The 27,626-nt window shown below is 45.7% G+C and overlaps 1 protein-coding gene across 1 annotated transcript in view; it reads left to right on the forward strand.

Annotated features, from left to right (window-relative positions):
• The window catches only part of LOC146813410 (C-type lectin domain family 12 member A-like), a 134,954-nt gene extending 109,073 nt beyond the window's left edge, over positions 1 to 25,881 (forward strand). The window contains exons 5-7 of the mRNA XM_085614758.1: positions 15,508 to 15,662; positions 20,117 to 20,217; positions 24,913 to 25,881. Coding sequence (XP_085470884.1) covers positions 15,508 to 15,662; positions 20,117 to 20,217; positions 24,913 to 25,057 — 401 coding nt within the window. The 3' untranslated portion in view covers positions 25,058 to 25,881. The remainder of the gene's footprint in view (positions 1 to 15,507; positions 15,663 to 20,116; positions 20,218 to 24,912) is intronic.
• Positions 25,882 to 27,626: the final 1,745 nt, after the last annotated feature.

Genomic DNA, 27,626 nt, shown 5'->3' on the forward strand with positions numbered 1-27,626 from the left:
GGCAAGGCTGGACACACACACCTGCCCCTCTCCAGGATACTTTCCCGGGTGATAGCATGCTCTACAAATACACATAGCATAACATAGCATAGCAGGAAGGATCTTATCCAGATAAGTGTGTTAGACAATCCTGAAAAGTTCTGGGAGATAATGAATTGGCCCATTTTCAACAAAAGTCATGGGTGCACCATTTCTCCAGAAGTATGGGTGAGACACTCCCTGAGCATGTATGTATTGGAAATGCCAGAGGATCTTAACCTCATTCAGGCCACCGTAAAAGAAAAGTATTTTTCATTTTTTAGGGAGAAGAAGGTATTTGACGCCATTATAAGTATGTCCAGTGGAAAAGCGTCAGGCCCAGAAGGGGTGCCGGTAGATTTATTTCAGGCGGATCCTCCTTTCTGGGCAAAAATATCAGTGCAGGTTCTTGATGCTGCTTGTAATACAGGTCTAGCAACATCTTGGCCGAAATCCATTATATTACTGACATATAAAGGGTGTCGAGAGCAGAGCCACAATGTTATCGGCCAATATCAATAATTGAAGGGACTGTGAACACTTTGAGGAAGGTTGTCCTAGCAAGATTGAATAAGTGGCTGGAGCATAACAATGTTTTATCAACTTCCAATATGGATTTAGGCCCGGAAAAGTAACTGCCGATCAATGTATAACTCTCCAACTGATTATTAGTAAATACACAGTGGCCAAAAAGAATAAACTTTATCTAGCATTTATGGATCTGACAGCAGCCTTTGATAGAGTAAATAGGGTCAAACTCTGTGGCATACTCATTAAGCTGGGCATAGACAAGAACATAGTGAATTCCGTATTAGAACCTCACCTTGATTTAGGTGCGGTAGTTAGGTATAAGATGGATGGAAGTCTTTTGACCCAGTGAAGGTGCAAAGGGGGGTGAGACAAGGGTGCATTCCTGCTCTGTTATTATTCACTCTTTATATGAACAATTTGGGAACAGTTTTAAATGCAGCCTGTAAGGACATCCCTCGGGCAGGTTCTCTTCTTATTCTTGCTGGTTGCCAGGACACCAATAGGGCTACAGCGTTCGCCGGATACGTTTATTGCATTTATGGGGGATTTGGACCTCAGTATAAACTATTCAAAATCACAGACAATGGTGGTGGTCAAAGGAACAAACCCTCAGAAAGGTTTTTGGGGTGGCAATACTGAATTAACTAGGGTAGCAACGTCTCTTTGTTTGGGGGCGTCTTTGACGAGAAGGGGTCTTGGATCCCCAAAGGAATGCAAAGAAAAACATATTGAATAGAGCAGTGGGGGCAACTTTTGATTTTGCAAAAAGGATAGGCGCTAAACGAATGCAGGCTGTGCTTACAATATACCAAGCTAAATGCATTCAATTGGCGACGTATGGAAGTGATGTGTGGGGTTACAAGGATGTAAGTGACCTACAAGTAATAGAAAATAATTTTCTGAGAAGACTGTTAGCTATCCCTCACGGAGTCCCTGCATACATGTTACATGGGCCTTATTTCAGATACTGTAGCCTTACCCCTAATACTGCGATGGATCTGGGTATTGGGGAACCCTGAAATGAAATTCAATCAGGCAGTAATCCAGAACTATTGATCCATGGAGGGGATCAGTCATTTTCCTTGGTTCATATATATGAAGAATGTGTCATGCATGCTGGGCCGCTCAGAGCTTTTCGATAATACAAAATCTATTGTTGAAGAAGATCTAAAAGGAATTTAAAAAAACATTTCCTTACACACAGACTGATGGAAAGAGAAGCAATTGAAATTGTGAAACCCTCGGTGTGGGCTCATATGCTGATAAGAACATGTACATCTCTAGAGCCCTATCTAGTCATGGTCGCCAACCCATATCATCAATTTTTGTTAGTAAGATTTAGGATTAACCGTGTACATCAGCTTCTGGCAGTGTCACATGGTTACTTTGGAATTGAGAAGATGGGCCCATGTTTATGTCACCATTTCTCTCCACAGGATAGTGTACATTTTGTCTTTTTTCGTGAACATTATTCTGTTTACAAACCACAATATATTGTCCCCCTGCTAAAAGAGAAGAATTTTATCCTACTGAAGCCAGCTTTAAGCATCATATTTTCAAGTCCACTGGTATGCTACGGAGTGGCAAATTTTCTGGCGGGAGCATTGAGAATTAGAAAAAAGAAGCCAAATGATATCAGATTTTATGTTTTTATTGATAAAAGGCCTGTTGTCCCTATTAATATTGTATATTTGTTGTATATTCACTGGGATGGATTCTCTACAAAGGGTCTTATATGATGTTTTATGGTTCATTTTTAGACATTTTTGATTGGTGTATACATTAATATTGTATAATCTCTTGTTGCTTTTCTGGCTAAATTCAGCAGAATAACGTATTTGTTTACTTGACATAGCATGACAAGACATGGCATAACAGTGTTTCTGATTGGATTATTTGTTCCTTCCACTGCTTACAACAATGTTTTTTTTTTCATTACTCCATGAGAGTGCATGTGTTTATTTTCTCTCTGGCCCTTGTCTGCTTGTTTTTTTTTTTAACATTCTTGCCCTCTTTTCACATGTGCGTGTTGCTTCTCCCCACTTTCTGTGTTGGTTTCCCAACCCTTCCCGCTTTATTTGAATTTTTTATTTTATTTTTAGCACTCTATAGGAGCATGTCTTTCCTTCCTCTCCCCCACACCCTCCCAGCTCATTCCTCCTCATGTCCGAGCCTCTCCCTCCTACCTCAGCTCATTCGTTGATCTCCCATCCCTTCCCTTTCATCGCTTTATGTATTTATTTATTTTAGTAGTCCTGGGGAGTGCATCCTTCATTGCTGCCCCCCCCTTGCACTCCCTTGCCCCTTCACATGAATGACTCTCCCTTCTGTCAAGGTTGGGATTCTGCACAGGACGCCTCTGATGCCAATGCCCAACTTCCTCCCTCATACATCTCAGAAGAGGTGATGGAGAGACTTTTGAAAGTGTATCCCCAGAGGGACGAGAAGAGGCAGGGTGGAGGACAGAAGATTCAGACTGGGCTGGACTGCAGCTGGGGTAGTCACAGCCACGGATGTCTGATGTGCATTCTGGGATGGGGGATTTAGTGGGAGTGGGTAACCTCTGTAGGCCATATACTGCAGAACATAGCAGACCACCTGCCTACCCCTGAAGTGCCCCACCTACCCACAACCCATATACTGGACCAGCTGTGACAGGTCCTACCTGCTTCTCCAACCCCTGGTGCGACGAGCTCAGGGGTCACCAGGATACAGCCCCCAATCATGAGAGAAGCAGGGTGGACCGCAGCAGAAAGGTAAAGGAGAAAACAACTAACATAAGGGCACCCAGAACCACGGCAGAACAAAGGTGAGAGAAGCTAAGTGGGGTGCAAACCCATATGGCAAAGAGGAAGCTACAATACATGAACATTGTTATGAAAGTTCCTCCTTGCTGACTCTGTCTGTTTATGCCTACTTAGCCCTGAAACCTTTCCTGTACTACCCCCTCCCTGACCTGTGTCCTGTCCCTAATGTGTGGCCAGGCTGCACAGACCCCTTCCTCATCTGGTAGTAGACAGCAGGTTGCCCTGCCATGAATTCAGTGGAAAACGCAAAATGATGGGGCTACCCTTCAGAGTCACTCATATCTCACAGATATTAAGTGGCATTGGGCTAAATGGGTCACCTTCATAACTGGGGTCCCCCAAAATAGTTGGGTCCCCCCTGAGCAGCAGGGGGAGACCCAACACTCCTGAACGTGACCGACAGTGAATAGTTACACCTCCCTCCTCAGCCTTCTGCTTCCTCACCCCTCACAGCCACTGCTTCATTTTAATTTTTTTAAGTTACTGTTTTTTTATTGTCCGGCAGCTGTACCCTGCAATCGGTACACTCTTTTCTTTTCTTTTTGCAGTCCAGGTGATTTTGTTATTGTGATTTAGTTTACTGCTCAAAAATGGTGGTTGCCATCTTCAAATAGTAAATTGAAAATACAAAAAAAAGGCAAAATGACTGGTGGTGCGCAAGGTTGGGTTCACATGTGCTGTTACTTCACAGCACATGCTCTGTTAGCCATCTTGGAGGCTCTTAGTTTGGGAAAACCCAGTCCAGGATGCCCGCTTGTGCATCAGGATGCATGTGTCAGGATGCACAGGAGGCCATCTTGGAATAGGGTTTCTCACACCAGAACCATTGCAAGAGAGCTCCAGTGTGTGGTATGCACCATGATGCACCAGTGGCCATTTTGAAATATATTTTTCTGTTTACTTTTCTTGAACAATGTGTTACAAACAAGCAAAGGCAATAGCTTGGCACATTGCAAAGGTGATATATATTGGCTTTGCCAATGCTTGTTTTTGGTTACAGATGAGATGGACTACAAATTAAAACTACACCTGGGACAATGACTTTCTGTTGCTATTCGTAACTGATGAATTAAGGGTCTTTCCTCAAACACTTTCTACTTTGCACTCAGATGTTATTATTAATAGTGCTAGGACCAATCTTCCCTTATAGACCACTAACTGGCACATGCATCAACAAAGACTTTTGCGATTCCTTAATTGCGATTTTTAAGGAATCGCAATTAAGGAATTACAAAAGCCTATGCATGTAGGAATCGCTTTAAAAATAGCGATTGCTACAAATTCCTTAATTGCGACTCACAAATTGCGAGTCGCAATTAAGGAATGCCGTCCCATTCATTCCTATGGGCCTCCAGGCCCATAGGAATGAATTGGAGATTGCATGAGCAATTTGCGAGTACCAGTAGGTACTCGCAAATTGCTCATGCAATTTCAAGGGTACAAGGGTGTCAAAATGACACCCTATTGCACCCCTGAAATTGATCTGTGCATATATGTTGCACACACACATGCTCTAAGGGCATGTGTGTGCGCAACATGAAACTTTGAAAAATGCACAAAAGTGCATTTTTCAAAGTTTTTGCAAATTACCATGAAGTTCAACTTCATGGTAATTTGCTCCCCCTATTAGCGAAATCGCTATTTTTTTAACTTTAATGCATTGCATTTAAGGAATCCCAATTTGTGTTTCCTTAAATGCAATCGCAATTTAAGGAATCGCAATTTAGAGATTCCTTAAATTGCGATTTTTGCATTTGGGATGATGCATCCCAAATGCAAAAATACCGGTCGCAAAGGGGCAGATTCTGAGAATCTGCCCGTTTGCGACCGTTTTTTCCTTTGATGCATGTGCCTATTAATGTTTACCTTAAGTGTACATCCCTGAAGACTGCTGCATAGCTAAGAGTAATAACACATCTCCTACGACACAATTTAGAAAGCGCCTTAGCCCAGCATTATATCTAAAGGGAAAATAAGGCTTTTATTTTTATTATTACATATAGATTGTGTATTCTTGCGCGCAATATATACAGCTATTGTGGCTGTGAAAAAACACATGGTAGAGCTTATCTCTGAATGCACTCTCCTAGCCCCATATTCTTATTTTACGGCATCTATCATTTACTAGCTAAATCTGAATATACTTTGACCTACTGCCTATGAAAGCAGAAACTCTAGGTACTCACCCATTAGGAACTAAGGGGCACATGCATCAACCATTTTTGCGAGCGCAAACGATGCGATTCGCAAAAATCGTCCGTTTGCGCCCGCAAAAAGGGCATTTGCGATGCATGAAGGGTCAAGGCACTCGCAATTCGAGAATTCGCAATTAATTGCGAGTTCTCAAATTGCGATTGCATTTAAGGAATCGCAAATTGAGATTCCTTAAATGCAATGCATAAAAGTAAAATAATTAGCGATTTCGCTGATAGGGGGTGCAAATTACCATGAAGTTGAACTTCATGGTAATTTGCAAAAACTTTGAAAAATGCACGAAAGTGCATTTTTCAAAGTCGTAGGTTACACACACACGTCCTTTGGACATGCGTGTGCGCAACATTTGTACACAGATCGATTTCAGGGGTGCAACAGGGTGTCGTTTTGACACCCTTGCACCCTTGAAATTGCATTCTCAATTTGCGATTCTCTAATTGAGAATCGCAAATTGAGAACGTCCTCCCATTCATTCCTAAGGGCCTCTTGGCCCATAGAAATGAATGGAGAGGTATTCCTTAACTGCGAATCGCAATTTGCGACTCGCAATTAAGAAATATTTAGAAATCGCTATTTTGTAAGCGATTTCTACATGCATAGGCTTTTGCGATTCCTTATTAGCGAATCCTTATTTTTCGCTAATAAGGAATCGCAAATGGCATTTTTGATGCATGTGCTAGTAAGAGATAAGTATATAGATATACACGGTTCTTTGCTTAAATTATATTTTTACGTTGTTATATTTGCTGTACTACTCCCTGTACTTTCACTATGCTTCTCTCACACTTCTTTCTCACTCATCCGTGTGCTTTACACTTGCTCCCTACGAGGGTACCTCACGAAGTAAGTTAGGCCACGATCTATTAACTAATAACTGGACTCTGCTTCATGTACTTTTATTAGCAGGAACATTATTTTTACAGCCTTGAGTAAGTCTCAGCCACAACAAGCCTGAGGGCTAAACAAGTGTTGCTGAGACATAACAATTCTGCACCTAATCACATGTAACCCATGCTATCGAGCAAAGGAAAACGAATAAAACTAAGCATTTATACTATTCCAGTTTATCAGATTTTATAGCTTCTTAATATATTTAAATGTGTAGGATATCAAATTCACATTTTCTAACTATTGTAGGTACCACCCCCCCCCCCCCCCCGCTTTAGCCTTGGGAAAGTTACACCGGCGTGAGTTTAGTAACGAACAGCTAGCTTTAATACATTTATTTTGACGTGCAAACGGATTGTGTTTTGGTTTTGGTACTTGCAGTCATGATTTGGTAATGGGATAAACAGGACTACATATACCAAAATGCAAAGGAAATTCTCATTTGGATCCGCCGCTCGGGCGTGGCTCTGGGACAGTGGGGGGTCCTTGGAGTCCCGCATCTTTTACCTCTGTTGCCGGAGGGGGACAAGGACCGCCCAAAGAGGGAAAAGGGCTGACGGTGGTGCCATACAGCGATGTCTGGCTCATGGTAAAGAGAATTTAAAATTTGGTAGCATTACTTTTGGGAAAGTTGCTATTGCATACTATAGAAGTGCACATTCTACAAAGCTGTTCCAACAGGAGCAGCCATTTATTTATTTTTAGTTATATATTTCAGCGTTTTATTGAGCAGTACATGACGCAAGGGTATCCGAACACTGCACATAGCACAAGTTAATGTTACATAGAACCTGAATGTATCGTAAGGTGCTGCTTAATTACACTATGTACAGGTAACATCAGTGAGAATGAATACATAACCTTTGTCTGTCTTTGGTTGAGCTGGTTGCGGTCGGGCATAAGGTCTTAAGTATTTTTCGATCAGAAATGGTTTGCCATTTCTCCTGATGATGACCGTGGAGAGGTTTGTGCGTATCTCTGGCAGAAGGAAGTTCCAGATTCTGGGAGCATTTCCTCAAAAGGCTCAAGCTTGCAGTCTTTCTTTCTTGATTTTGGGGGCTTCCAGTAGCATTGAATCAGAACTACGTAGCAAGTACTGCCCTCCCGATTTAGGGCCAGATGTATCAAAAGGTTTTACTCATTCTGTGTCTATGGGAAAATGCTTTAGTACATATGGCCCTTCGTTGTTGTGCTAGGTATTTTGGAGATCCATAGGGCAGTGCTTTGTGGGTCATGCATGCAGTCTTGAAGACACCACGTGCTTGAACAGGGAGTCAGCTCCTGCATTAAGTGTGGTAATCGTGGGAGTGATGTGATTGCGTCATGGGTTCCTGAGACAAGCCCAGCTCTTGCATTGAGTGTAGTAAGTGTGGGAGTGAGGTGATTGCATCATGGGTTCCTGAGACAAGCCCAGCTCTTGCATTGAGTGTAGTAAGTGTGGGAGTGAGGTGATTGCATCATGGGTTCCTGAGACTAGCCCAGCTCTTGCATTGAGTGTAGTAAGTGTGGGAGTGAGGTGATTGCATCATGGGTTCCTGAGACAAGCCCAGCTCCTGCATTGAGTGTGGTAATCGTGGGAGTGATGTGATTGCGTCATGGGTTCCTGAGACTAGCCCAGCTCTTGCATTGAGTGTAGTAAGTGTGGGAGTGATGTGATTGCATCATGGGTTCCTGAGACAAGCCCAGCTCTTGCATTGAGTGTAGTAAGTGTGGGAGTGAGGTGATTGCATCATGGGTTCCTGAGACAAGCCCAGCTCTTGCATTGAGTGTAGTAAGTGTGGGAGTGAGGTGATTGCATCATGGGTTCCTGGGACAAGCCCAGCTCCTGCATTGAGTGTGGTAAGTGTGGGAGTGATGTGATTGCATCATGGGATCCTGAGACACACCCAGCTCTTGCATTGAGTGTAGTAAGTGTGGGAGTGAGGTGATTGCATCATGGGTTCCTGAGACAAGCCCAGCTCTTGCATTGAGTGTGCTAAGTGTGGGAGTGAGGTGATTGCATCATGGGTTCCTGGGACAAGCCCAGCTCTTGCATTGAGTGTAGTAAGTGTGGGAGTGAGGTGATTGCATCATGGGTTCCTGAGACAAGCCCAGCTCCTGCACAGAGTGTGGTAAGTGTGGGAGTGAGGTGATTGCATCATGGGTTCCTGAGACACACCCAGCTCTTGCATTGAGTGTAGTAAGTGTGGGAGTGAGGTGATTGCATCATGGGTTCCTGAGACAAGCCCAGCTCTTGCATTGAGTGTAGTAAGTGTGGGAGTGAGGTGATTGCATCACAGGTTACTGAGACAAGCCCAGCTCCTGCATTGAGTGTAGTAAGTGTGGGAGTGAGGTGATTGCATCATGGGTTCCTGAGACAAGCCCAGCTCTTGCATTGAGTGTAGTAAGTGTGGGAGTGAGGTGATTGCATCACGGGTTCCTGAGACACACCCAGCTCTTGCATTGAGTGTGGTAAGTGTGGGAGTGAGGTGATTGCATCATGGGTTCCTGAGACAAGCCCAGCTCTTGCATTGAGTGTGGTAAGTGCGGGAGTGAGGTGATTGCATCATGGGTTCCTGAGACAAGCCCAGCTCTTGCATTGAGTGTGGTAAGTGTGGGAGTGAGGTGATTGCATCATGGGTTCCTGAGACAAGCCCAGCTCTTGCATTGAGTGTAGTAAGTGTGGGAGTGAGGTGATTGCATCACGGGTTCCTGAGACACACCCAGCTCTTGCATTGAGTGTAGTAAGTGCGGGAGTGAGGTGATTGCATCATGGGTTCCTGAGACAAGCCCAGCTCTTGCATTGAGTGTGGTAAGTGTGGGAGTGATGTGATTGCATCATGGGTTCCTGGGACAAGCCCAGCTCTTGCATTGAGTGTAGTAAGTGTGGGAGTGATGTGATTGCATCATGGGTTCCTGAGACAAGCCCAGCTGTTGCATTGAGTGTAGTAAGTGTGGGAGTGAGGTGATTGCATCATGGGTTCCTGGGACAAGCCCAGCTCTTGCATTGAGTGTAGTAAGTGTGGGAGTGAGGTGATTGCATCATGGGTTCCTGGGACAAGCCCAGCTCTTGCATTGAGTGTAGTAAGTGTGGGAGTGAGGTGATTGCATCATGGGTTCCTGGGACAAGCCCAGCTCTTGCATTGAGTGTAGTAAGTGTGGGAGTGAGGTGATTGCATCATGGGTTCCTGAGACACACCCAGCTCTTGCATTGAGTGTAGTAATTGTGGGAGTGAGGTGATTGCATCATGGGTTCCTGAGACAAGCCCAGCTCCTGCACAGAGTGTGGTAAGTGTGGGAGTGAGGTGATTGCATCATGGGTTCCTGGGACAAGCCCAGCTCTTGCATTGAGTGTGGTAAGCGTGGGAGTGATGTGATTGCATCATGGGTTCCTGGGACAAGCCCAGCTCTTGCATTGAGTGTAGTAATTGTGGGAGTGAGGTGATTGCATCATGGGTTCCTGAGACAAGCCCAGCTCCTGCATTGAGTGTAGTAAGTGTGGGAGTGAGGTGATTGCATCATGGGTTCCTGAGACAAGCCCAGCTCTTGCATTGAGTGTAGTAAGTGTGGGAGTGAGGTGATTGCATCATGGGTTCCTGGGACAAGTCCAGCTCTTGCATTGAGTGTAGTAAGTGTGGGAGTGAGGTGATTGCATCATGGGTTCCTGGGACAAGCCCAGCTCTTGCCTTGAGTGTAGTAAGTGCGGGAGTGAGGTGATTGCATCATGGGATCCTGGAACAAGCTCAGCTCTTGCATTGAGTGTAGTAAGTGTGGGAGTGAGGTGATTGCATCATGGGTTCCTGGGACAAGCCCAACTCTTGCATTGAGTGTAGTAAGTGTGGGAGTGAGGTGATTGCATCATGGGTTCCTGGGACAAGCCCAGCTCCTGCATTGAGTGTGGTAAGTGTGGGAGTGATGTGATTGCGTCATGGGTTCCTGAGACTAGCACATCTCTTGCATTGAGTGTAGTAAGTGTGGGAGTGAGGTGATTGCATCATGGGTTCCTGAGACAAGCCCAGCTCCTGCACAGAGTGTGGTAAGTGTGGGAGTGAGGTGATTGCATCATGGGTTCCTGGGACAAGCCCAGCTCCTGCATTGAGTGCGGTAAGTGTGGGAGTGAGGTGATTGCATCATGGGTTCCTGAGACAAGCCCAGCTCTTGCATTGAGTGTAGTAAGTGTGGGAGTGAGGTGATTGCATCATGGGTTCCTGAGACTAGCCCAGCTCTTGCATTGAGTGTAGTAAGTGTGGGAGTGATGTGATTGCATCATGGGTTCCTGGGACAAGCCCAGCTCTTGCATTGAGTGTAGTAAGTGAGGGAGTGAGGTGATTGCATCATGGGTTCCTGAGACTAGCCCAGCTCTTGCATTGAGTGTAGTAAGTGAGGGAGTGAGGTGATTGCATCATGGGTTCCTGAGACAAGCCCAGCTCTTGCATTGAGTGTAGTAAGTGTGGGAGTGAGGTGATTGCATCATGGGTTCCTGGGACAAGCCCAGCTCCTGCATTGAGTGTGGTAAGTGTGGGAGTGAGGTGATTGCATCACGGGTTCCTGAGACAAGCCCAGCTCTTGCATTGAGTGTAGTAAGTGTGGGAGTGAGGTGATTGCATCACGGGTTCCTGAGACAAGCCCAGCTCTTGCATTGAGTGTGGTAAGTGTGGGAGTGAGGTGATTGCATCATAGGTTCCTGAGACAAGCCCAGCTCTTGCATTGAGTGTAGTAAGTGTGGGAGTGAGGTGATTGCATCATGGGTTCCTGAGACAAGCCCAGCTCCTGCACAGAGTGTGGTAAGTGTGGGAGTGAGGTGATTGCATCATGGGTTCCTGGGACAAGCCCAGCTCCTGCATTGAGTGTAGTAAGTGTGGGAGTGAGGTGATTGCATCATGGGTTCCTGAGACAAGCCCAGCTCCTGCATTGAGTGTGGTAAGTGTGGGAGTGATGTGATTGCGTCATGGGTTCCTGAGACTAGCCCAGCTCTTGCATTGAGTGTAGTAAGTGTGGGAGTGAGGTGATTGCATCATGGGTTCCTGAGACAAGCCCAGCTCCTGCATTGAGTGTAGTAAGTGTGGGAGTGAGGTGATTGCATCATGGGTTCCTGGAACAAGCTCAGCTCTTGCATTGAGTGTAGTAAGTGTGGGAGTGAGGTGATTGCATCATGGGTTCCTGGGACAAGCCCAACTCTTGCATTGAGTGTAGTAAGTGTGGGAGTGAGGTGATTGCATCATGGGTTCCTGGGACAAGCCCAGCTCCTGCATTGAGTGTGGTAAGTGTGGGAGTGATGTGATTGCGTCATGGGTTCCTGAGACTAGCACATCTCTTGCATTGAGTGTAGTAAGTGTGGGAGTGAGGTGATTGCATCATGGGTTCCTGAGACAAGCCCAGCTCCTGCACAGAGTGTGGTAAGTGTGGGAGTGAGGTGATTGCATCATGGGTTCCTGGGACAAGCCCAGCTCCTGCATTGAGTGTGGTAAGTGTGGGAGTGAGGTGATTGCATCATGGGTTCCTGAGACAAGCCCAGCTCTTGCATTGAGTGTAGTAAGTGTGGGAGTGAGGTGATTGCATCATGGGTTCCTGAGACTACCCCAGCTCTTGCATTGAGTGTAGTAAGTGTGGGAGTGATGTGATTGCATCATGGGTTCCTGGGACAAGCCCAGCTCTTGCATTGAGTGTAGTAAGTGAGGGAGTGAGGTGATTGCATCATGGGTTCCTGAGACTAGCCCAGCTCTTGCATTGAGTGTAGTAAGTGAGGGAGTGAGGTGATTGCATCATGGGTTCCTGAGACAAGCCCAGCTCTTGCATTGAGTGTAGTAAGTGTGGGAGTGAGGTGATTGCATCATGGGTTCCTGGGACAAGCCCAGCTCCTGCATTGAGTGTGGTAAGTGTGGGAGTGAGGTGATTGCATCACGGGTTCCTGAGACAAGCCCAGCTCTTGCATTGAGTGTAGTAAGTGTGGGAGTGAGGTGATTGCATCACGGGTTCCTGAGACAAGCCCAGCTCTTGCATTGAGTGTGGTAAGTGTGGGAGTGAGGTGATTGCATCATAGGTTCCTGAGACAAGCCCAGCTCTTGCATTGAGTGTAGTAAGTGTGGGAGTGAGGTGATTGCATCATGGGTTCCTGAGACAAGCCCAGCTCCTGCACAGAGTGTGGTAAGTGTGGGAGTGAGGTGATTGCATCATGGGTTCCTGGGACAAGCCCAGCTCCTGCATTGAGTGTAGTAAGTGTGGGAGTGAGGTGATTGCATCATGGGTTCCTGAGACAAGCCCAGCTCCTGCATTGAGTGTGGTAAGTGTGGGAGTGATGTGATTGCGTCATGGGTTCCTGAGACTAGCCCAGCTCTTGCATTGAGTGTAGTAAGTGTGGGAGTGAGGTGATTGCATCATGGGTTCCTGAGACAAGCCCAGCTCCTGCATTGAGTGTAGTAAGTGTGGGAGTGAGGTGATTGCATCATGGGTTCCTGAGACAAGCCCAGCTCCTGCACAGAGTGTGGTAAGTGTGGGAGTGAGGTGATTGCATCATGGGTTCCTGAGACAAGCCCAGCTCTTGCATTGAGTGTAGTAAGTGTGGGAGTGAGGTGATTGCATCATGGGTTCCCGAGACAAGCCCAGCTCCTGCACAGAGTGTGGTAAGTGTGGGAGTGAGGTGATTGCATCATGGGTTCCTGAGACTAGCCCAGCTCTTGCATTGAGTGTAGTAAGTGTGGGAGTGAGGTGATTGCATCACAGGTTACTGAGACAAGCCCAGCTCTTGCATTGAGTGTAGTAAGTGTGGGAGTGAGGTGATTGCATCATGGGTTCCTGAGACAAGCCCAGCTCCTGCATTGAGTGTAGTAAGTGTGGGAGTGAGGTGATTGCATCATGGGTTCCTGGGACAAGCCCAGCTCTTGCATTGAGTGTGGTAAGTGTGGGAGTGATGTGATTGCATCATGGGTTCCTGAGACGAGCCCAGCTCCTGCACAGAGTGTGGTAAGTGTGGGAGTGAGGTGATTGCATCATGGGTTCCTGAGACAAGCCCAGCTCTTGCATTGAGTGTAGTAAGTGTGGGAGTGAGGTGATTGCATCATGGGTTCCTGAGACAAGCCCAGCTCCTGCACAGAGTGTGGTAATCGTGGGAGTGATGTGATTGCGTCATGGGTTCCTGAGACTAGCCCAGCTCTTGCATTGAGTGTGGTAAGTGTGGGAGTGAGGTGATTGCATCATGGGTTCCTGGGACAAGCCCAGCTCTTGCATTGAGTGTAGTAAGTGTGGGAGTGAGGTGATTGCATCATGGGTTCCTGAGACAAGCCCAGCTCCTGCACAGAGTGTGGTAAGTGTGGGAGTGATGTGATTGCGTCATGGGTTCCTGAGACTAGCCCAGCTCTTGCATTGAGTGTGGTAAGTGTGGGAGTGAGGTGATTGCATCATGGGTTCCTGGGACAAGCCCAGCTCTTGCATTGAGTGTAGTAAGTGTGGGAGTGAGGTGATTGCATCATGGGTTCCTGAGACAAGCCCAGCTCTTGCATTGAGTGTAGTAAGTGTGGGAGTGAGGTGATTGCATCATGGGTTCCTGAGACAAGCCCAGCTCTTGCATTGAGTGTAGTAAGTGTGGGAGTGAGGTGATTGCATCATGGGTTCCTGAGACAAGCCCAGCTCTTGCATTGAGTGTAGTAAGTGAGTGAGTGAGGTGATTGCATCATGGGTTCCTGAGACAAGCCCAGCTCCTGCATTGAGTGTGGTAAGTGTGGGAGTGAGGTGATTGCATCATGGGTTCCTGAGACAAGCCCAGCTCCTGCACAGAGTGTGGTAAGTGTGGGAGTGATGTGATTGCGTCATGGGTTCCTGAGACTAGCCCAGCTCTTGCATTGAGTGTGGTAAGTGTGGGAGTGAGGTGATTGCATCATGGGTTCCTGGGACAAGCCCAGCTCTTGCATTGAGTGTAGTAAGTGTGGGAGTGAGGTGATTGCATCATGGGTTCCTGAGACAAGCCCAGCTCTTGCATTGAGTGTAGTAAGTGTGGGAGTGAGGTGATTGCATCATGGGTTCCTGAGACAAGCCCAGCTCTTGCATTGAGTGTGGTAAGTGTGGGAGTGAGGTGATTGCATCATGGGTTCCTGGGACAAGCCCAGCTCTTGCATTGAGTGTAGTAAGTGTGGGAGTGAGGTGATTGCATCATGGGTTCCTGAGACAAGCCCAGCTCTTGCATTGAGTGTGGTAAGTGTGGGAGTGAGGTGATTGCATCATGGGTTCCTGGGACAAGACCAGCTCTTGCATTGAGTGTAGTAAGTGTGGGAGTGAGGTGATTGCATCATGGGTTCCTGAGACAAGCCCAGCTCCTGCATTGAGTGTGGTAAGTGTGGGAGTGAGGTGATTGCATCATGGGTTCCTGAGACAAGCCCAGCTCTTGCATTGAGTGTAGTAAGTGTGAGAGTGAGGTGGTTGCATCATGGGTTCCTGAGACAAGCACAGGTCTTGCATTGAGTGTAGTAAGTGTAGGAGTGAGGTGATTGCATCATGGGTTCCTGAGACAAGCCCAGCTCTTGCATTGAGTGTAGTAAGTGTGGGAGTGAGGTGATTGCATCATGGGTTCCTGAGACAAGCCCAGCTCTTGCATTGAGTGTAGTAAGTGAGGGAGTGAGGTGATTGCATCATGGGTTCCTGAGACAAGCCCAGCTCCTGCATTGAGTGTGGTAAGTGTGGGAGTGAGGTGATTGCATCATGGGTTCCTGAGACAAGCCCAGCTCCTGCCCAGAGTGTGGCCTTCACGGGGTAAGCTGGGTTTTGGAGCCCCGGTGATAGTTGTGTTTCTGAAGTCCAATCTGCAAATCATGAGCGCCAGAAACACCTCTATGAGGTCACTTTCAGAAATGGATTGCTTGAGCGTTTTGATCAGTCTTGGGTTGTGCGTTGTTGTTTTGTTTGTGGTGTTGAAATGGGCTCTCATGTTGAGGTTTTTGTCTCGTGTTATCCTCAGTGATCCAGTGCAATCATTGGTTTTCAGGGTACAGTTGAGTGCATCCAGATGGGAAACACACTAATGGGAGTTCACCTTCAAAATGGCAGCAAATTTGTGATAAATCCACCTGTGTTCTTGTTGCAGAACAAATGAAATGCAAACTTTGCCCACAGAACTGGGTCTACAATGAGGAGAAGTGTTATTACATCTCTCAAGAGGAAGCTCCTTGGGATGAAAGTAGACGTCACTGCACTTCAAGAAGGTCTGAACTGGTGGTGATTGAGAAGGAGGACGGAAAGGTAAGTGGTGGAGTAGGAATGTCACATTAATCCCAGGTTTTAATCCAGGCGTCTTCTCCTTCTCTGTGAATGAGTGACTATGGGAGACTGAGGACACACAGTGGGCATTAGAAAGGGAAATGTCCATGGTATATGTGAGAAGCTGGACATTACACAGTGAATGTAGGCGGCATATCCATAGTCCCTTTATGAATATGTACCCTTGATGGGCCAGATAGGGGAAGATAAGTGTTAAATGATTAGCGGAGTTCTACAATTCTGTCTGAACACTTTTTTTCACAGTTCACAAGACAGGTGTAATAATACGCATGGGATGCCATGGCCAACGCAGGCACAGGTTTCCAGCATACCCTTGCACTTGTCAGGTGACTTTCTAAGGTTCTCTGTGCCCCCTGTAACTCTACATGGTGCACAGCTCCACACAGTTGGATTGGTAGTCAAAGTGCAGAGCAACTTCTTGTTTCTTCACACACATTTTCCCCCTGGTGAATGCCCTTTTCCTTCACTGCCTTGAAATGGGAGGTGATCTGTTCTAATTCCCATCCTAAAAGAGAGTAAACCCAGTCTGCGGCTAGAGAACATCTCAGATCATTTCCAAGGTGAAAAGGGGTTGGATTTCAGTTTTTGAATGTCCACAAACGTACAAGTTTGTGCACGATTACAAACTTACACGACTGACCACAACACGGACTCTTTGGCTCTTGGATGGGATTTACTACTGCTACTGCTAATTTCTCTGCACTTAGATAAGATAAAAGTGCTGTAGTAAAACATTACTCCTGCCAGGAATCCTTGTGTGAATTCTGGGTAGGTTCAAGTGGAAGGTCCAATGTTTGACGAAGACCCCCTTTGAAAAGGAACTCAGTAACAGTTCTGGTGCCTAACCACAGTTTTCAACAAATATTACAATAATTGTGCAGTTCTGCTGCCAGAAGGAAGCTATTGTCTCAAGTTGGCATACCCCTACACCACCTTCAGTCTGATGGTGCAAGCATCTTTAGAGTCCTATTCGCCCTTCTAACAAGCGAAACACCTTCTCATACCTCAGCGAGATGACTCTCAGATGTATAAGAAGTCAGCACAAAAAGTCAAGCGATCATGGCAACTGTTGAGCCTGGCCCTAATATGTTGAGCCATTGCCCCACAGTGCTTCAACGTTCAGCCCCATTTTACTGCTCTGTCGAGGTTAACGTGCCATTCCCCTTCCCGTTGCCTATTGTCTCCAAAATGACCTGGAACCTAAGTGGTTGACTTTCCACTGTCCACCTCTCAGGGTTTTCAACCAATATCCTGAAGTCATTGTTAGAGGGGGGGATGAGTACCTACCTCTTTTTTGTATAACATCAGGAGTAAAAGGCCGCACCCCCACAGTTAGGCCCAGTGACCCCTGTTTTCCCCATGGCCCTTTGAAACGGGTTCTGACAATTGGCAGCACCTAACAAATAGGAGTCCAAGGTGCAGGTGCTGTGCATTGGCCTATTTGCAGTTTACTACATTGGCATAAGAAGTCCAGTTTTTATGCACAAGGAGGCTTATTTACAAGCTCATTGCAGAGCCGGTATGTCACTTTTTTTGGCGCAACAGCGAGCCAATGGGCCTGCCCATATTTACAAGGCCACGTAAAGTCACCCTGCATGGCTTTTCATGGCATTGTAAATATGGACCCCTTTCACGCATTATTCTGCATGAAAGGGGCGCTCGATGTGTGTTGCTGTGTGTGTTCCCACGCAACATCCATGGAACCGGACACATTCCAAGATTTACAAAGAGTCCTAAACCTGGGAATGTGTCGAGTCCTATGTGTCTGAAGGGGAGGCGTAAGAGTGGTGCAACAAGGAAAAATACTTTTTTTTCTCCTCATTTTTTCCTCTTTCTGAGCTTGCTGCATACTCCAGCATGCATAGAAAGCGGAAAATTCCATTAATGATTGTTTTTGTGCAGGGAGGTACCCAGGATAGTGATCTGGACTGAGGAGTGTCAGGAAGCATTTGAAGAACTGAAGAAGGCAGTATGCACTGCACCCGAACAGAACTAGAGCCAGCCTTTCATACAGAAGATCCGGGGACTTTTATTAGTAGGAGATTTGTAACATCAGAACAGAAGTGGCCGGCTGTTGGGAAAGGCTGCTTTGCAGTAGAGTGGGCCTTGTGTACTTTCACCCTTGCTTGTTTGGCATTAGGTTTGTAGTGAAAACAGATCATAAGCCATTAAAGTGGTGGATGGCAATGAAGGAAGGGAATACCAAATTGTGGAGACTTCGCCAACTTGAAATGGCTCAAAAAGATCCTGTGGATAATTCCATTTTCTGCTCACAGAACAGTCATCTGAGCCTTGATATTATCAAGGGTGGGTTACGGTAACATCTTGTTTTTAGGGCCAGATTAGACTGTAATAAAGCGCCTTCAGGTGGTTCTGAACTCTGATGCCAGGCTCTTGTTTCGCCTCTGCAAACACGCTTCTGCTTCCAGCCTCCTTCTCCACCTGAACTGGCTCCCAGTCGATAAGCAAATACATTTTAAAGTGCTCAGCTTTAGGCATAAAATCTGCACATGCTCGGGACCCAGGCACCTACAAAAATTGATGGTTCCCTATCACCCATCCTGCACCTTGCGCTTGAGCAATCGCTTGCTTTTCACGGTTCCTATAAATAAACACACCCGGATAGGTGCCCGCTCTTTCTCTTTTCTCTGCCATAAGCTGTGGAACTCCCTCCCTGAGATGTTGTGCATCTTTATCCACCTTTGGCAAGGAACTGAAGACTGGGCTGTTTTAGCTCTCCTCAATAAACTGTTCTTCCTGTCCTCCAAGCGCTGGGAAACCCCCAAGAGTAGCTATGCGCTATACAAGAATTCAATAATACCAACAATAATAGAGATGGCCTATTTTGTTGCAAGAGTTAGACTTTGTAGTGGAGTCAAGAAAATGCTGATGGACCCTTCTATTTGGTTTTACTGATCTGACAACCCGGCCTCTCCAGGTTAACAGTTGCAGTGATACCTGGATTCCTGGTGCTGCTTTATGCTCATGGGTGAACACAGATCATCTGTGTGCAGCATGACCTAGGCCTGTCTCACAAACTGCACTCTTGCTTAGACCGTTGGGGTTCCCCATAGCGTGTCTGCACTGAGATGTAGGCCTTTCAGGGGTGCAGTACACAGGAACCTGGGTGATTGATTTGCGTGTGAACAGAGAGATATGTGCAATGCATGGAAGCCTGTGAGTTCCATATTGGAAGCCCAGGATCTTTTGGAGAGGCATTTTGAGGCTTCCCCTCGCCCCCTTTCCCCACAGATAGATTTGTGGATTGCTACACTAATGAGAGCCGGTTGGACACACACTGGAGGAAGAAGAGCCAGGCTCTTCAGTACACTTCAAAAGGGGCCACTAGTCAGAGGGCCTGGGCACATCTCAAGAAGGCGATGGGGCTGATTAGAGAATCAAAGAGTAGGACTCAGACCCGTTGGTAACCTTATGTTAGATGTATACCAGTGATGCTGACATTCAGCCCGAGTCCCTCCCCCGGCCTGTGTTGTGAGGCTATCTGGAAAGGGTCGCTACTCCTGCAGACTGCTTCTTGGGTGAAAGGACAGAGAAATGGGCTCTTCAAAGGATGCAGCCCCCAACCTGAACTTCAAAAACTGAGACACTAAATCACATGCGTGTCTGGAAATAGACTGTAAAAAGTGAAGCTTGGAGCACTCACGTTCTCAGTCGTCAAGGAGCCAGCCTGGCTCTATCTCGACATGGAGAAACTCAGCAAGAGTTCTGCCACGTGTGACCAGGTCTGGGGATCAAGGTCTGCCGGTCTCCCAGCAGGGTGAGGGACATCACTCAGGGAACTGGAGCACAGGTGTTTGCTTGCCGGGACCAGAGGAACCCTATGATGAGGAGGCAGAGGGCCTGCACCTCTCAAGGTCCATGTTAGGTTCCAGTAATACCTGCTTGCCCCATGGCCCTCTGAAAGGGGTTCTGACACCACAGAATGTATACTACAGTAGGACGTGGTCGGGGGAGTGGCTGATAAATGCGCTATAACTGCGGGTTGTAGCTGCAAGTTATGGGATAGACCCATCTATCGCTCGTAACATTGAGGCAGGAGGATGACAAGTGGCTAAAATAAATCTATTAACCTGTCTCTAGCAGCCTGATGGGTCACCATTGTGTCTGTGCGCTTGTCATGGCATGCGCAGGGAAGCTGTGGTGGGCTCTGTTGTAGAGGATCTGCGAATCATCTTGGGTTGCGGTGGTGTAGGTGTCTTGACTCTGTACGTTTATGAAGGGTGTCCAACACCGTCGACCATGGTCTCTTCCCACAACAGCTGCTTGACTACTTCATGAAGGACACAGCACTCCAGTGGATTAGGAGGGCTACATTATTATACACATGTGTCAAAACAGACACCCGTTTACACACAACCTCTCTCATCTCTCTGTTATTTGTGTATTTGTTTTAGGAATTCCTGGTTAACCAGCTGGCCACAGCTCCTTTCTGGATTGGTCTGAGAAACGAAAATGGCACCTGGAGATGGGCGACTGGGAATAACTTTACAGATAAGTACGTACTAGCCTTCTAAAAGTCATTCCTTTACAGCATGGTATGTACATTCCTGCTGGTAGGACATGCGCAGTGGTAGTCAGTGATAATTAATGTATTTATCTATGCAACACTACTGGTCACTAAACCCCCACTACCCCTTAGCACTCAGGAATCATAAAATTTGAGTTATTGTTTTTTATGAAATTGCAGAGGGGGTTTCTATACATCATTGGTTGTAAATACCTTGGGCCTAGTCACAACCTGCATTTCGTACTACATTTAGTAGTACGAAAATACTACCAATAAAGTACTACAAAATGCTATTCGCAGCCTGTGAGTGTGAGTCTCTACCTCCACCTCTCCTTTCTTTTCTATGGGGAGATCCTCAGGCATGTTTACTAATACTTACTACTAAACCAGAAGGGTTTAGGGACGGGTGGGGGGGGGGTTAGAAGGGCCATGCATGCACCCCCAAAAGAGTAAACCCATTGCTATTCACAAACTACAATTCTAAAGTTACTGCAGACCAGTAGCGGCTCCTGGAGGGAGTGCTGCGGGGCGGTGGGTGGGGCAGGGGCAGGGTGAGGGGTAGTAAACTACAGCATACGGCCAAACCGAGGTAAGTACATAAATTAACTAATTAAACAAATTACATTGTGCACTCTGCAACGCCAAATGGCAATGCAGCGTGCTCAATGCAATTAGTTTTATTTATTTATTTATGTACTTACCTCGGTTCGACCGTATGCCGTAGTTTACTACACCCCACCCTGCCCCTCCCCTGCCCCACCCCGCAGCAATCCCTCCAGGAGCCGCTACTGCGGCAGACAAAAAGTGCCCCAAAACAGTAGTAAATTACTCCAGTGCAGAGCTGAAGCAATTCCAACACCACACATGGCCAACCACTGGTACTGCAACACCCTCCCATAGAAAATAATGACAGCAGGGGTTCATAATAAAATCTATGAGGGCCATAGTCGGAAGACTGCTTTACCAACGGTACTCGTTACTCTTCAAATAAATAGTTCAACATGATAAATGTATGTGATACTGAGGCTCAGTTAAAGCAATTCTGTCCACAAAGAACTCGGGAAATTCAATTCACATGTCAGTCTTAGATGAATACATGTCAAGGAGACATGTGGAAGAGGTGTGGCGCAGCGGCTAGGGCGCCGGACTTCGGAAAACTGGGGCTCACGGTTCTATCCCCGGTACCAGCGGCAGGTTAGCCCAGCACCGTGTGACTCTGGTCAATAGCTTGCTTAATCTTCCAGATGGCCGCCAGCGCCTTGACACCCTTAGGGGTAATTGTTTGCGCTTTACAAATACCGGTATTTCATATTTATGTGACATTATGTGCACAGACACCCTTTAAAAGTGTTGATCACTGTGTGTGAAATAGATATGGGCTCAATGCAACAGTATGACACTTACCTTTAGGGGGAGTGAGAGCTACTTAAATGGGACTAGTTGTGTGTACAAAACTTAGAAATCTTGCTGGACAGATCGAGTACATGTAATGCAATATGCAAATTAAGCCAGACCTTTGACTTAAAGAATGATATCAGCCAGATGTGAGGTGATAAGAGATTAGAAATCTTGCTGAAATGCCAGCACCCACCAATTCTTGCCTGTGCACCGCTGCCTAGTAGCTCGGTGCAATGACAACAACGGGGGGGGGGGGGTTTAAGCAATGTTATTGATTACAGAAGAAGCAGTAGGTACCGTGTAGTAGATGGATTTCTGGTGGATCAGGTATTCCCCCAAGCCTGTGTGGCAGGCAGCAAGTTCACCCGTGGCATCCAGTCAAACGCCTTTTCTGCATTGAGAGTCACCGCAATAGCTTCAGCATCCCCAACGCACCCACCATTGACCTTAAACTGCATTTTTATGCCATTACTTGTTGATCCATTCACAATAAAGCTTTCCTAATCACGGTGTACACACCTGGGTATGACAAGTGAAATCCTGGTAAGGATGAATTTTGCAAACTTTTCACAGTAGGCTGTGATCAGCAAATGGGACCAACCTTGCCTCAGACTTTCATTAGGTTTCGCAAGGACAATAATTTGAGTCTCCATCATGATAGCCGGGCGGAGACGGGAGTCTAATTCCCCGGCCAAACAACTGTAGTAACCTACGGACACCTGAAAATTTTCTACCCCCTCTGCGGCAGGTGATTCTCAGGAGGCTAACTCTCTGATCACCTCCGTTGTCTTGTCAACTGGAAAGTGCCCGTTCGGATTGGCATCATCCTTTGGACACCCTTGATCATATTCAGTCTGAATAAGCTTGTTTCCGCTTCTTTAGTGCAGATTTGTATTCTGCTCTTGTAATCTTCAGTAAACCTCCATGACATGATATGCAACCTCAATAACACCCGGTCTGTGCTGCCCCTCGGTGTGTCTCTGAGTTATTGCATGATTTCCGAAGAAGACAACTTCTCTGCCAGCTGCTATGCAAAGCTTATTTTTTCTCGAGTTTTATTGTCACCCAATATGCATTTGTTTTTTGGAGTCCTCATAACAGGGTCTGTGATGTTTTAGCTGTTCTTGAATCTTTTCTAGACCCCCCCCCCCCTGCAAGGCTTCAGTATACTGCCCTGTACTGATAAATGAACATCCACAGCGCTTGATGAGGATAAGATTAAATGCTGGGCCCAAGGCTTTTCTCAGAAACCTGCAGTCGGTGCTATCGAATGTCAGGGGGGCTGAACTCCAAAGCTGCTTAGTCTTGATTGCACCTCACGCCTCTTTCATCCACCACCAGACACTGCCTGTCTCTATATCTCCCTCTTTCAGGTTCTCTTTCATCCCCAATTTCATTGTTGGTCACTTTTTTCCATTTCCCCCTCACCTTTGTTTTTCTATCTCTTGCTCTGGGTCAAAGTCTTATGAGGAAACATAAGTGCCCGTGCCGCACCTGCAACCACCACCTCAAATTAAGCATTGAACACCAGGAACATAGACTAGAAAGGTTTCTAGAAAACTGGTGATCCACATGCCAGTGGTAGAATTGATCAGCTAGAGAAGATAAAAGGACTATTGAAAAACAACTCCGGTTTAGACCTCCAGCTAGTGGTCAAGTGAATGAAGATGATGAAAAGAAAAAACATGAAACACTTTTCACTAGTTTCTTCATCACATACCCCCAGATATCTGATGACCAATGGGCTAGTGGTAATCACTGCAGCTACCCACAGCTAAGCATCCAGGGGAGAGGGTCCCAATCAATCTTTTCTGCACACTGGTCAATTGTCAACAAACTTGGTAACTTAGTCAAGAGGCAGCAGGTTAACAAAGCACGGTAGTCTTTCAGTGTTTTACCTTCTGAATTTCTTCAACTTTACGTATATCAGGGTGAGTTATTTCTGTCTGTATAAAGCTGACGTGATATTAGAACAATCTCCTTCCTCTCCCATCCTGCATTGCTGGGAGCACATATCACACATCCCCTCAAAAGCAAACCCAAGAAATGGATGGGGTAATAACGATGAAGTGTTAGGTGAGTGTGGCCAGTTCTGGAACTTAAAGAAATCTGCATTGTAGCCTTGGTGGAGCTACAGAATCACCAGCAGCTACTTGAATCCAATGTTGCTGGGAATGTTTTTTGGTAGCAATGCAAGCCACCTTCTTCCCAAGTGTGGCCGGATGCTGTGCAGTGTCAAGAGGCAGTGAAAAGGCCCAGGAGAACAGTCATGGTCATTTCAATTCTATGTGTGACCCAGATCAATAGAGTGTAGAAGTTATGTGTACAAGTTCCAGACCCGCCCCAAGGCTCTCTGAGGCTTTCTGAACAACCGAAGAGCTAAAATGGCCGGTGCAGGTCCTGTTGGACCAAAACCAGTAGTGGAGCAGACCAGGATCCAGCTGTATTCAGTGAGCGGTGATCTTTGAGGCGGGAGAGGGTTGTACTAGTGCTGAGATGGTCTTTCAGACCGATGGCTTAGGGTGTCGTGTCTTATTGTGCAATATTGGATCACAGGTTGTCCTGACTGTTCAGGCACCAGACTTTGGTTAAGGTAACTTTTGTGAGAATGCAGCCATGCTTATGTGGTTTGGAAAGAATTCCAACATATTTTATATGTTTTTTATGCAACAGCATTTTGATAAGGTGACTATTAGGGGTCGACAATACATAATTGATATTACAATTGGGCAATAATGTGCTAGACTTAACATAGCCTTCCAGAAACAATTTTCTAAAATATTTTGGCTTTCAAAAAGTTGTATTTCAAGGATGTAAAAATAAAACTGATTAAGAAAAAAAGAAAGGGCTAAATATTAGGGCAAAGAAAACATTTGTGGAGCCCACAGGAGGTCAGCACTAGTCTCAATGAATAAACTCAACAGCCAAAAGAGCTGGGCGTGTTCTCGGAGGATGCCCTGGCGTGGGCGTGAGATCAAGGCAGGTTTTGTCTCAGAAAGTGGTGAAATGACCTCAAGGGATAGTCACACTTCCAGAACTTAGTTTAGTTAGAATTTACAAACATGAAATGCATGTATGACATCAGTTATCAAATCTGTCCTCTTTTATCACCTGTAGATGACATGCAATAGGTTTGCTAAATCGGTCATTGTTTATTCTTGTCTGCCAATGAACAGTGCTTACATGTATGGACCCTAATGGCCATGGAGCCAAATTTATAACATGTCCAACTCTCCTCATGTGTAGGTATTGAATATCTCCTAAATAACATTTTTCTTATTGTAGAATCAATGGTGGTGCAGATGCCAAGGGAAGCTGCGGCACCATGAATGGTGGTAAAGTTGCCAGTGATCCTTGCAAAAATCCAAACAAATGGATATGTGTGAAGAATGCCACAGTTTTCCCACCTGCCTCGGAACTCTACAATTAATGGACTTGTTGCATTCTTTCCCTCAGCCTGTTATAGGTTCATGTTAAAAAAGAAGCGATTGTGTTTACTTTACAAATATTATTTTTGTACATTTTGGGAATTCTGTGTAGTTACAATAGACTGTGTCTTCACTGCCAGATAACAGCCAGTGTGTGTTCTTGTCTCAGTCATTAAAATGTATTGCATTGTTAATGCCTATAATCCATCGTCGCTGCTGTTGGCCACTATTGCCCTTGTGAACTGAGCAGTTTCAGGTTGTAATAGATGGGGAGGATCAAGTGTGAGATTTGAGGATGGTTCAAACCATGGCTGTGAAGCTCGGGTCCAGGAGGGTGGATCCGGGGCACATTTCAAGGAGAACCAGCATCTGTCTAAATAGATTTCATTTAGGGTAATTGTTTGTGTTTGTATCTCTTGTGAAGGTCCTGCAATCCTGGACCTACCTTGTGCACCCCTGCTCCAAACCTCTGTATTATTCCTGCACCCCTTCATGTATCTTGCTTTCAACGGGATAGAGTGTCTGGCTCTGGGGTGCTCCCACCAACCTTTCAAAAATCACCTTCATGCCTGGAATGTAAGCGCTCAGGCGACAGACGCAGGCAAATGACCACCATATTCTGGGCATCATGACCGGTGCATCAGTCTTTATGGATTAGTTTCAGTGATTGTTCGTGTGCAGACAAAGTGAAGAGTAACATTTGGGAAATGGCTTTATTACTACAAATTGTTTTTAAATTGCTGTAGCTGGCTTTCTTCACACAACGTTTGGAATGCACAACTATGAAGTACGTTACCATGCTTAAATAAACTTTGTTTTGCAAAAATGTGCTTCCATGCTTGCAGTCCGCACAGCTGGCCATCTCAGGTCATCTCTACAATATTTAAAGGCCTGGTTTAGTGAAACGTGTGACAAGTCAGTTCCACAGGATGCTGGATGAATGGCGTGCTACAGTCCTAGCTAGCAAACACGAAGGGTTGTTTTGAATTTGGCAGATACCCATCAGGGGGCCAAAATCTGGCAATGTCTGGTCTGCCCTTTTTAGAGTGTATAGACATATATTGGGCAGATGGGTCAACTGCCAATTTGTGCCGCACGACTGGCATCAGTCAATTTCTAAATAAGCCCCACTGACTTGCAACATGTTTCACTAAACCTGCACCCTCAGAAGAGTTAGATCCTGAATATTTTTTATTTAATCAGTCTGATACTCTGTCTTTTCATGTGGTCTGGGATGCTTTCGAAGCAACAGCGAGAGATTTTATTATTTGCTATGTCGCTAAAAAACTTTAAAAAGCCTAAGAATTCACAAAAACCCTCCCAGACAAGATAAAGAGACTGGAGCATTCTTATTACTCTTCTAAGTCTAAAACATGTTTATCTGAACTCATAAAAGTCAAATTTCAGTTTAATAAGGCATCGACAGATTCAATTCAATTATTTATTAAAATCCAGTGCGAAGTTTTATGGGGTCAGAATAAAGCAGGGAAAGTACTAGATAACTATTTGAAAGTTAAACATAAACTCAATATAGAGTCCATTATGGATAAACATCAAACATTGAAATTTAAAGACACTGATATTATAAATGAATTGCTCTAATTTTATAAGAGCTTATACAGATCAGAAATCCCTCCCTCAGAACATCACATTTCTCAATTTTATTCTGATATTCAACAACCTTCTGTTACTCAACCAGATTTCACACTCTTGGAATCAGACTTATCACAAAAGGAACGACTCACCGCATTACAGACACTTAAGAAAGACAAAGCCCCAGGACCAGATGGTTTCACTGTTGAGTTCTTTTCACATTTTGCTAATCCCCAAATTACATAATCTTTTAGACTCTTTTGTACATTCAGATAAATCCCTTGGTTGCTTTTCAGATGCCCTAATTTGTCTTATTCCTAAGGAAGGCAAAGACTTAAAATATTGTAAAAATTACCGGCCTGTTTCTCTAGTTAATATAGCCTTATAGCCTGCCGTAGCGGGCTATAACGGCTATTAAAGGCCCGCTGCAGCGTTAAAGGCACGAGCCGAAGGCGAGGGACTTTAACAAGGCAGCGGGACTTTAAAAGCCGGTATAGCCCTGCTACGAAGGGCTATAAGGCTATTAGAACATTCTGCCACTAGATGGCAGAATGTTCTAACAAATAAAACAAAGCCTTTAAGGAGAGCAAGGGGATTGAAATCCCCTCAGGCTCCCTGAAGCCTTTGTTCACAGCCAGATTTGTGAACAAAGAAACATTGGAATGTTCGAGCTCCAGGCTTATACCAGCCATTATAAGCCCCGAGCACTCCACTGTTTTCAATGGAGCTACCAACATTCCAATATTGATTATAAAAAGTTTTTGTTAAAGGTCGCCTTCTTACCGATAATACCCGTTTATTTTTCGACGTTTTATCCAAATCCTCCCATGTCCCACATTCCTTGGCAGCAATAGCCCTAGATGCGGAAAAAGCATTTGATAGAGTGAAATGGCCCTACCTTTTTCATACACTTAAATGGTTTGGTTTTGGCCCTAAAATTATTTATTTAATATCAATTCTATATTCTAGCCCACGAGC

Source organism: Triturus cristatus, chromosome 7, assembly GCF_964204655.1.
Source record: "Triturus cristatus chromosome 7, aTriCri1.1, whole genome shotgun sequence".
Lineage (NCBI taxonomy): Eukaryota > Metazoa > Chordata > Amphibia > Caudata > Salamandridae > Triturus > Triturus cristatus.